Source organism: Morone saxatilis, unplaced genomic scaffold (genome assembly GCF_004916995.1).
Source record: "Morone saxatilis isolate NCDOM2014 unplaced genomic scaffold, NCSU_SB_2.0 Contig10, whole genome shotgun sequence".
In the NCBI taxonomy this organism is placed as follows: Eukaryota; Metazoa; Chordata; class Actinopteri; family Moronidae; genus Morone; species Morone saxatilis.
In genome coordinates this window covers 15,562,489-15,573,702 of record NW_023339652.1, presented here as the reverse complement: position 1 = coordinate 15,573,702, position 11,214 = coordinate 15,562,489, and the positions used below count along the sequence as shown (strand labels likewise).

At 41.1% G+C, this 11,214-nt stretch overlaps 1 protein-coding gene across 1 annotated transcript; it reads right to left on the bottom strand.

Moving 5' to 3' along the window:
• Positions 1 to 793: 793 nt before the first annotated feature.
• LOC118340868 (sodium-coupled neutral amino acid transporter 4-like) lies at positions 794 to 7,470 on the bottom strand. Its single transcript, XM_035679024.1, has 9 exons — positions 7,206 to 7,470; positions 6,489 to 6,585; positions 5,412 to 5,527; positions 3,932 to 4,005; positions 3,268 to 3,360; positions 3,072 to 3,153; positions 2,880 to 2,962; positions 2,091 to 2,149; positions 794 to 1,078 (listed from the first exon to the last, which is right to left on the bottom strand). The coding sequence occupies exons 1-9, from the start codon at positions 7,328 to 7,330 to the stop codon at positions 809 to 811; spliced, it is 999 nt and encodes a 332-aa protein (XP_035534917.1). The 5' UTR covers positions 7,331 to 7,470; the 3' UTR covers positions 794 to 808.
• Positions 7,471 to 11,214: the final 3,744 nt, after the last annotated feature.

Genomic DNA, 11,214 nt, shown 5'->3' with positions numbered 1-11,214 from the left:
ATTCAAGATACAGTGATGAAGTATGATATACCAAACACTCGTAAAGCCATGTACTTCAGTGCGTATAGTTAGGGTAGGTAATGTATTTCCCAATACTTGGCTTGGCTTTGGGGGAAGACCGAAAGGAACTGAGTGGGATGCTTTCAGTTGGATTCTTTCAAAAGCTAACCGTCTCTTACTAGTTTCTCCAACGTTACCTACCCTAGCTTGATACAACAAATTGATAGTTGGTGATTAAATGTGTTGGGACATTGGGGTCGCCTGTAGCTTTTGGTCTGAGTCCAGCACTCTTGTCCTCAGTTGGAACTGTGCATACTTTATCAGCAAGTATTACAGACTGAAGCTTTTGCTAATTATCAGTCAACACTCACTATTCTTCAAGGTTGGTTTGGTGTGTCATTGCCCTAAGGGATTCAACAAGCTTTGATTGGAAATGCCACTTATAAACCTCCATTACTTCGAGACAAGGTTAAATCAAAACAACCTTTCCATTGTGCCTTAATTTCTCAAATTGCAATTGGCAAAGGGTTAAAAGTGAAATAACGGCTTCCTCTTATTGTGAAAATCACTACCTTGGTGAATCAAGTTAGCACAACTAACCCTGTGTCCCACTGTGAATATACAATAATGCTATGTGTCCTGTTCTTCGTGTTGATTTATGATCATATAGGCCTAGGCACAAATCCCTAAGCATACACACACAAATACCAAAACACACCCTAAAAACCCCACCTTTACCAAACATGTCTTGGCGAATACTTGGAAATTTGTGTCTGTTGGACTGATTCAAATGGTAGACAATCATAGACTATCGTACCTGAGAGTTGAAGACAAAGTATTTGGGCGTGCACATCTCCTCATCGTCAGGGTGGGGCTCGAAGTGGATGCCGGTGGAGTGATGAGTGTCGTGGCTGCCGAGGACTGCGGGGGAAATGTCGGCGCGGGAGAAATCCATGTTCACCGTGCTGTTCACTGGCGGGTACAACCCTGACATGGCTGAGGCGTTCATGCTGAGGTTGGATGAGTGGTGGTAAAAGAAAGGAAGAGGGCAGGGCAGCACGGTCTTCTTGTAGATCACCTGGAAAAAACCAATATGAAGTCACGTTGAATACATAAAATAAATGAAACAAGAGAAGAATTAATGAAGAAAATCCACTACCAAACTCCCTGCTTGCTACAGGAGTTCGCACTGTGGCAGTTCTCCAATTCCTTGTTCTACATTAAATACTGTACAAGTGAACTGCAGTTAAACGTTTCTAAACAGGGCCCTCAGACAGTGTAATACACCCTGTAGTGGCTGTCTTGGAGGTCATAAACTCTGAGGTGACGGGAGGACGGGGTTAAGTGTCAGGTCATTAGTCAGCTAATTAACAAGTTAACAGTTTGGTTAGCTAAGCATCACTGCTATGTTGTTTAAACTGCATTAACTAATATTTGTGGTAAATTAGGGGCAGCAGAAACAAGCTGTAAACACAACATGACATATTATCAACTTTATACTTTGATATGATAAATGCGTAAGCTAAAAGTTGGTCATGAATATCAAAAAGACATGGAACCACATTATTCATTTGGAATCTTGTTTCTGGCCAAATTCACTTTCCATTAACCTCTGTTTTGGGAAAACTCCTGAGGGAAATATTTGGCTCTTTAGCTGCCGAATCTCCATAATTCACTAGCTAGCCGTTAACTTTGTCTGCATACTACTTGATGGTTGGTAGGTAGCATGAGGTGTTTTTTTGTTGTTGCATACAGTCACTTTTTACTAAATAAACCTTTTAAAAAAGCTGCCTGCTGTGCCTCGATAGTGCTGACGCAGGCTGTAAAACCAAAATGTGACGTAAATAATCTAAAAACCTTTGTAGCTTTGGGGGGAAACTGCAGAGTTAGCTAATGATTGTCTGTGGTTTCGTCACCATGAGCTACCCCATTAACTCACACGTAGTCAATTGATCTTTTCTTAAAACAAAAATATTGATTGTAACAGCATCTATCTCAGACAGCAGCTGGCGTGCCTTTAGAGATATTAAGGTGCCCATCTGTATGCCTGAATACCACATTTATATTTGTTTTTCAGAAGCTGTACTTACCACCCCCAGAAAGAAAACCATGCAGGAGAGGGAAAACCCGCTGGTGTAGCCCAGGTAGCCTTAAGAGGAGACATTTTCAATAATTGAAAAAAAAACAAAAAAAAAACACAGATGATGAGATTCCCTATATTGATGTGATGGTATGCTTTGGATGCTATGCTATGCTATGCTATTCTTACTCTGCACTCAGCTACTCTGTCTTTTTTAACACTGCTGTCAATCCATTCTGGTGTCTGTTCTCAGATGTGGGTCACATTCCTGTTTTTAGGTTGTGAACCATGTCCTAAAATAGACAAAAATCTGATATGAGCAGCAGTTCTGACTGGAGCTGCAATGTGAATGAAGCCTTTAAGGCCTGGATGGAGCAGTCACCAAATATAATATCCATGAATACAAATTTAATGCCTGTGAACACCAAAGTCCTAATTGCTGTTGTCATTCATTAAATCAAACCCCAACATATAGCTTTGATCCTGATCCTATTTGCTGCTTCATGCCTAATTGTCTTAATAACATAATCTGGGCTGTGGGCTCTGTGTGCAGCCTTTTTGGAGCTCCGCCAGTTGAGGCAAGTCATAAATTATATCTGAGTGTTACTTTACAGTAACTCATAATTGCCTACGCTGAGTAAGGGCTCGACTAGTGTTACTTCTGGTTTGGTGGAGGTGACTGTAGACAGCTGCAAGAACATAGAAGTCAAACACTGAAACAAAATTGGCTTCAGACTGCAGGAAGGGACATAGATTGTACCTCTTAAAAATTAGTAGCGGTATCAAAAGTGGTCCTTACCCAGGTTTTTAAGAAGAGACAAAGGCAGAATGATTCCGATTGACACAAACACCACCAGGTAGTTCCCGTTCAGGTACCATTCACTGCAGAGAGGTTAAAATCAGGTCAGAGCCTGCACTGTATAAGCTGTACACACACACACACACATTTACACACACAAACACGTTTATTGTCGAAAGGACACACACTCACCCAGAGCTTTCTTCTAAAGCCAAGAAGGATCGGATCACTTCAGGCAGCTCATACTTCACGATAAAGAGGTAGCTGGACATGGCTGCAGGACAGAGGACATGACTGTTTTAGCTACATTTTGTATGAGTACAATTTTAGCAATTGTATTAAATTGCAGTAAACCACTGTCAAATCAACACATGAAATCACTGCATACCTCCAATATTCTGCATTATTATCGATACAAATGCGGCTACTTTCCCCGGCCAACCGAATGCTCTCTCTCCCAGCTTTTCATAGATGAGGGATCCTGTCAGAACAGACAAGTTGGTGGAGAATTAGCCGTGGAAAACAATCCAGGTATCAGACAGAAGCAGAGACAATAGGACTAACTGTAAAAAAGCACCAGGTGTATTTTATACCCTCGACTTTGCAGTTTCTACTTTGTGCATTTGAGGATTTACTTTGGTTGATGTGGAGGAGCCAACAACTCTTTAAGGACTTTAGAGCTTATGACTATGAGTAACATTTGTAAAAATACATCTATCCATTCAGCTACTTCTGCTCATCTTTTCCTGCCTTTCAAATAATAAAACTGTTGCATGAGTCAGTGCATGAAATTAAAAACAAACGTTGGAGAAAAGTAAACATGGTTTGGTGCAGCCGAATCTTTCTGTATTTCCAGGTAATTAGCTCACGGCCCTTTATTTTCACCTTGTGACCCTTTCGGGGGCCCCAACCCCAGGGTCCATAATTAACTTTTTTCCTCTGTGCAGTTTGGTATTAAAACATATATACAGTCTACTTGAAACAATAATGTGTGTTTGATATATTTTCCACTTTAAAATCCTGAAAAAGCCTGAAATTAACTGAATACCAACCTCCTTCTTTAGCTGTCATGAGGAGCAGATGTACAGAATATAGGGAGAGGATGGCCACAGCGACGAGGAGGATTCTGCAAGAAGAAGGAAAGCAAAAGGTCAGCGATCAGTGCAAAACTGAGACAAAAACTGAGAAAAGAAGGAAGAGAGGGGTCTGGACAGGTATAATATGAGGGATAGTATATGCAGTTAGACACAGGAAGTCTCTGTGGACATTCACACTTGAATTTTTTCTCTGGAAAAAGAACATGAAAGTAGCTGTAAGATGCTGCTGCTGTGTGTTTGGGAGGGCTTGTCTCAGGAGACGAGGTGTGATTTCAACATGACTTCTACATAGCATGACCAGTGCAGTATCACGTCAATGCTACGTCAATGCATCAATCAGTTGCATTCTTCAGATAGCAACAGTGTGGAACAATGGAAGGACTGGGACAGGGCTTTACTTTTACGGCTTCCTGCAATCTTTAGACAGGAAGATGGTATTTGTGCTGGTAGAAGGAATGTGTGTGTTACCTCTGCTGTCAGGAGATGGCAGGAGTTCATTATTATTATACCCTTTCTGCTATCATTTTCCAGCTGCAATATTCCTCTACTCCACTGACTTACTCCACTCAGCTTTGGAGGAGTGACACCGTCTATGTTTTAGCTCTCTTGTTCCCCTGTATCATCGCCAGCTCATGAGGCGGCCACGCAGCAGGAGGGTGGATAGCAGACAGAGGTGGGGGCTGCATGGATGGGATTGAGGAGTGTAGGATGACAGAGGGGTGTCAAATATTGTATGTCACCCATGAATGCTGATAATAATTATGCACGGGACAGACAGCGCTGGATGAAAGGAACTGAGGGCACATGGTGTACAGGGAGTTCAAACATCTCCACGTTGTTGAGCTGCTCTTCAGGTGGTAATGTGATGATAATTTATATTTTTATAAGAGTTTATACTGAAATGTCTCAACAACTATTTGATTAAATTAAGTACTTTACTGTACAAGTGGCCTTTATGTACACATTTACATGACATTCTTCCCTCCATGTTCCACCCAGTGAGGTTAACCAACCTCATTATCTGTGTGCAGGAAATGTTCATAGAGTGTATTTCTTGTAAACCCCATCATGACATTCCTGTCAGTTAAATTGCTCTATAATTAAACTTGAAAAGACATCCACTTGTGGATGACAGTGGAACTGAAACCAGTGTCAGGCAAGTACAACTGGAGATCATTTAAGGATAAAGGTGCCAATAATTCTGACAAAAACCTTGAGGATAAATACAACCTAGCTATTATTTTTTTTAATGCAGAGAAAAAGAAAGAGCAAAGTTTTAAAGAAATATTAAATTATATCAATATCTACTCTTTGTTTAAATACGTCTCTGTAATTGTAGAATGTAGTAGTAACTACCTGCCTATCCTGTCATGCCATTTCACACCCAGACATGCATGCTGTCAGGTTTCCTTGTTTTGCCTGCTGCAGTACTTACGTAAAGAGCACGATGCCAGTGTTCGCCATGGCGAAGGACAGGCCCAGGATGCCGCTGCCCATGATGGCGTTGCTCAAGTTGAAGACAGACATCCCGAAGGAGGTGTGGCCGGGATGCTGCTCAGAGAGAAAAGACAGAAGAGAGATCTGTATGAGGAAAACAGACAACTGATGACAAATGATAACCTTCTAAAGTATTTACTCTGCATTGTAACAGGGAGAGCAAACATTTGGCAGTGCTGCAGTGAAGCCCACAAGCCTTTAATGCCATTGGTAAATCCCCCACACGCTGTAATTCAAGGAAAACACACCCTCACCTTCTCCTGCACTGTTAGACACCAATTGTTTCGTGTGTTTCCAGTAGTTATTAAGTTTTATTGATTGGACCCATTCTCGCTCCAACTCCTACCTGCCAACATTTCCCAGAATATGAGTGGTGCTACTGGAAAAGTTCATGTGAACAATAAGCAGTGCCATTTGCTATGTGTGTTGCAGAGCACATATTTTTTGATTTACTAACATACTCCTACCCTCAGCCTCAGGCACTCACGAGCCCCATCATGTGGTAGGCCCCCACAGTTTTAATTACAGGTAGTAAGTACTGACAGTAGTTTACTACCTGTCAGAGGATATCAAATTCATTTTGAGTATACTGTCGACCATGAGAGCTTCCAGTTGACACAGAGAAAGTGTCCTTTAGTCAAAACTCAACATGTCTTCCAGCTGTGTTGCATTCTGGCCCATTCCCATGTAGGATTATTGGACCTAGGCACAAAATGGAAATTCTAGAAAGAATCTTGCTCTGAGATCCTAAGGAACTGACAATAATCAATATGACACATTTTTCTTGCAAAGTTTGAAGAGTGTGTGCGCGTCATAAATATTAACTAATAAGCTTGGGTAACTTGCCTCGTGCTCAGCAAATGGTATGACATATTTGTACATCTTTTTCTGATATTAACTGCCTGCTTCAGTTGTTCTTGGTATTAATGTGCCGTTCAAACCTGCAGAACAGTGCATTAAATCAAACCATTTACTACATTACTACATTAGTGCTGTGACTTGTGAATCCTCTTACATATTCTTCATGGTATTCCTCATATTTCTTCTTCTTCATCATCCCATTTGACAGGAACTTCTGGCTTTCTGCGTCATCGTTGTCATCCAGAAACTGACTGCAAGACCAAAAAAACTAAGATTAACATAAAAAAGTATTAAAGCTTTATATTATTCTATGCAAACATTGTGGCAGTAACAGAAGATGTCAGCTGGTGACAGTTTTGATCAGCTGACCTGTCAGTGCTGGTTATTTAAGTTGGGTGGATGTGTTGGGTGCTTGATTTACTTAAGATGTGTGTGAAAATGGTGGTCAGCACATCCTTATCAATCAACTACCCTAATAACTTAATTAATTATTGAGTTAATGCCCAAAGTCTCCAACTGGATAAGTAACATAATTAATTAACACTTGTTAGCCCCAAATACCTATCATTGACAAATTAAACATGTTAATGCGGACAACCGTCTGCGCTTTGGTCTGGCCAAATGACCGTTCACACCCTAACATGTTTACATGCACATAATTAACCAGGTTACTGAAAGAAGTCTGTAATAAGATCCCTCCCCTAGACTTGCTGAGAAATTAGGCTTTTACTGTTGAACCCTTGCTGCATTAACTGGGTTTCTCTTTACATAATGTTAAGCACACCTCAAGTCCCTAACAAAGCTGCATGTCATATGATTGCTGGTGTCTGCAAATTTGGGGAAGGAAATACATGACATTGTGGTTGCCGACCTGTCGATGGTGGCCTTCTCAGAGTCAATGGGCTCTGGGAAGTGGCCATCCAGGCTCTCTGTGCTGTCATCATCAGCATCTGTGGACACTTTCCTCAGCTCCATACGTTCCACAATTCCCGGCATAATGGCAACGAGAGGCGAAGAAGTTCTCAGGGTTTATAGTTCACAAGGCAGAGATGTGCTTCTTCTTCAACCTCGGCTGGACTTTGTTACCTCTAAGAAAAGACCTAAAATAAAACACAGGACACGTTAGAGGAAGGTTCCGAAGATGTCTGTTCAGATGTTCAACAACAGTGGCTGCTTGCCTAAGTCTTAAAAATTCACCAACACTCAAGTTCACCACAGGAATGCCAATTTTCAGCTGACTACAGGCCTGCAGAAGCATGCATTATCTGGCCGTATCGGCCTCCACGGAGCTCTATGGTCTTGATGAAGAACACTTTAGAGTAAAATAGGGCCCTCTACCCTGCCAACGAGTCCATCCCACTTCCAGGAACTGAAGGACTGTTTGTTATGTTACCTTGAAGAGAAAAGTTAGGAGATGATGCAACCTTGAAGCCTCATACAGCTTCACCAACACTAGCAAGGCTGAAGTCCTGTTTGCTTTCATGCTATTTCCATCTCACACCAGCTGGATTTGTGGTATTAACAACTATATTTTGTTTATAATGGCTGTAAAATGCTGTATATTAAAATACAAAATTATGTCACACTTCAGTGTTCTATCTTTAGAAAGATATAACAGTCCAGCGTGACGTTCATACAGATTGCTGCTTGGAGTTAAGTCAACAAACCCTGAAACCAGGTCATGGATGCAACGAGTTCATGAGGCTGCCTGACCGCCACCATCAACAGGCCGCCTTGTTCATGCGCAAGCTGGTTTTCTCAGCCTCACCCACTACCATTTGAAGAAAATAAGCCAACAGCGCCGCCCAGGGGGACACGCTTAAATTTTCCATCTGTAGCATTAATCATTAGGTTATGTAAGGAGGAGATAAAAGACAGTGAACAAAGCCGGTGATTATAAATTATAAATGCTACTAACAGCCAAATTATTAACAGCGCTGTTTGTCGCTCACACAAAGAGCTCTTTGATTGGTTGGAAGGACGGATCCCAAGTGCTAATCGCAGACAAACAACGCAGGGAAAACACAAACAATGGCAACAATTACCACAACAACAGAGGCCCTTACACACGATGAGGGACACACAAGCACAATTTAATGTTCTACTCCAAAGTCAAGTTTTCCTGATTTGGGATATACATTTATTCACCCTCTTGCCGACACTTGTAGGATAAGATTGATACAGATCGCATATCTGTCCATTTAATATAAAGCCGGAGCCTGCAACAATTAGTTTAGCTTAGCATAAGCATACAGGTGGAAAAAGCTAGTCAGGCTTATTCCAAAGATTAGAGGTGCTGTTTCCCCCGGTATCCAGTCTTTATGCTAAACTATGCTAAGCTAGCTTCACATTTAGGAAAAGGGGGAATGAAATGCAGAAAAAAAAGAAAAAAGAACATTTTAACCTGGGCCGGTAGGGACTTACCCTTGGTACATGGGGAGCAAACTTGCCCAAGCGCCCCAACGTTTAATATGTTAACACAATATGTTATTTGAATAAGTGAGCTGAGGCATGATGGGGTGGGTCTTTAAATTTGAAATAATTTTAAATTTTAAATTTTAAAGCTATTTGGGGGAACAGAAAGAAGTTGTAAAGTAGGGTTGGGAATCTTTGGCAATCTCACAACTCCATTCTGCATGCTGGTGTCACGATTCAGTTCAGTACTAATCTTGATTCAATAAAAAACAAAAAGGGGGCACCATACTTTGGCTCTTACTCCGTGTGGTAAACCACTGACTCTTAAACCAACCCTTTGCCCACTGAACTGCAAATAAAACAGAACTGACAGAGAAAAAACAGACTATTCATGTTATCTTTGGACGTTATTTATTCAAGCTAAATGCATTAACTTGGAAGTATATAATACTCTTCTTCCTGTTTGAAAAAAATAAATAGATAATCAGCTGGCATAACCCACCAATGGATGGCTTGTTACACAACAGTTTCTACTGACGGAAGTGGTTTAGCAGCAAGATCTTTGCATCACAATGTGTAAAGGCTGTTTATAGTCAAGTCAAGTTTTCTGTATTGTAACAAGGTCAGCTGCACACTATGGCAGAGATATTAAACCTCTCCACCATGACCCTACCTGGCTTGTGCAGTTTGATCCAGAAGACCAGATGTTGTTGTTGTGCTGTTGTTTTCCCTGTGATCTTGCTTTTCGGAAGTAGGCTGCTTTAAAACGTGATATCTTTGAGCCAACAGAGATTAAGCGGCTACATTACCATTAACAACCACATCACACACAACAGTACATCTAATCTCTCAGTGTCGCTCTCTGCTGTGTGGCGAGAGAGAAACGGAGAGCAGTTTTACTTTTCATTGCCAAGAGGATTAACCTGTCTGACTTAGTTAACTTCACACGTTGCCGAGTTTAATGCTGCCGTTGTTACAACCATAACACTGCAGAAGCACACGTTTGGCAGTGTGCCATGTAGGAAGCTCAGACAGGGTATCGGACTCCCACAGCTGAAACTGACTGCAGTTCACACCTACAATTAACATAATGTGTGTAAAATGCATCTTGAGTTACCACTAGTTGCTGAAACGTGTTTTCCTGCTCACATTTGATTGAATTCTCCCAAACAGAAGAAACCAGTTTGCACATGGTCGTTCAGTTGTACGAGAAGACAGCTGAAACCATTTGCATGCTGGATTAAACCACATACAGAAACACAACATGCTAATGAAGCAGCTAGAGACATACCAGAGACAAAAGATAAAGTGTTAATGTTGTAAATGCATCCCTGAGCACTACTGAGATTGACCTGGGCGTTTAGGTCCCATTGTGCTCAGGGTGTCCTGGGATGTCTTGACACTTGTGTTTACAGCTGTTCATTTTAATGCTAAGTGAGAACCAGACCACACACTGGCCATCACACACCCTTACACTTCTAAAGCTTGGTCATGATTAAACAAATTCATTCAACTTCTCACAGCAATACTGTAAAAAAAAACATCATAGTCTGTTGAAAGTGTTGCTGGTTTGAAAGCAGAAGCAAGCACGAATGGTGACTTGTGAAATTAGAAAACAGGAAAACACAAGCAAATCAAACTTATGAGTAATAGCACTTCCTGCTGTTTTGGAGCTTCACCGAGTAATCATTTAAGATTGGCAAGCACACATTACTGAATTATGTTCTGAGTCATCAAGTTTAATGCCAAAAGATCACACAACTTAAGCTTGAATTGGAGATCAAGGGCCCCGTCTGCAGCTCTTCCTATAGCCTATAGTTTCTGTGTGGTAAGATCAAACTAAGATCAAATGCAGTGAAACGGAAAAGCTGAAAATGCCAGAAAAAAAGACACCGATTTGCTCTCAACTCCTAAGCTTTGGCATAGTTTCAAAACAAGCTTTCAGAAGATATATCAGATCCTTTTGTCCAAAAGATCCGTTTCAAACTTGTCTCCACTCTTAAAACACTCCAACTACCTCATACATCCTCCACCCAAACAAACTCTTGCATCAGCCACCACCTTCAAGCAAAATTCTTTCCACGCTGTGGAAACCCTGCTCTGCTGTACGTGACAGTAAAAGCAACAGTGCGTTCCTTGAACACAAGTTAAAGGGCTTTTGCCGCAGAAAAATTTAAATTTTCATAAGAATGTCCTTTTTTCAACTCCATTAAACTTATTGCAACTTTTGTATATCAATAGACTTATTTTCATGCAACATATGAACAAAAATTTTCAAGCAAAGCAGGCATACTCACTCAATCAAAAGTTCCTTAAAGCGGGTCCCAAGATTGTTCCTTTTAATTTCTTTTGCAATCAATGTATTTGCAAAACAGATAATAGACAAGTGAGTGGGTGAGGAGCTTCAGCTCTTTTGTAACTCAGGTGAGAATGCAAGCTTTTAAAAGGGAGGAGGGAGGGCCTCT

Coding starts and splice junctions, on each gene's coding strand:
- LOC118340868 (XM_035679024.1), bottom strand. CDS start 7,330: ATGCCGGGAATTGTGGAACGTATGGAGCTGAGGAAAGTGTCCACAGAT. Junction 6,586..7,205: donor GAGAAGGCCACCATCGACAG/GTCGGCAACCAC, acceptor TTGGTCTTGCAG/TCAGTTTCTGGATGACAACG. Junction 2,150..2,879: donor GTCTCTTCTTAAAAACCTGG/GTAAGGACCACT, acceptor TCTCCTCTTAAG/GCTACCTGGGCTACACCAGC.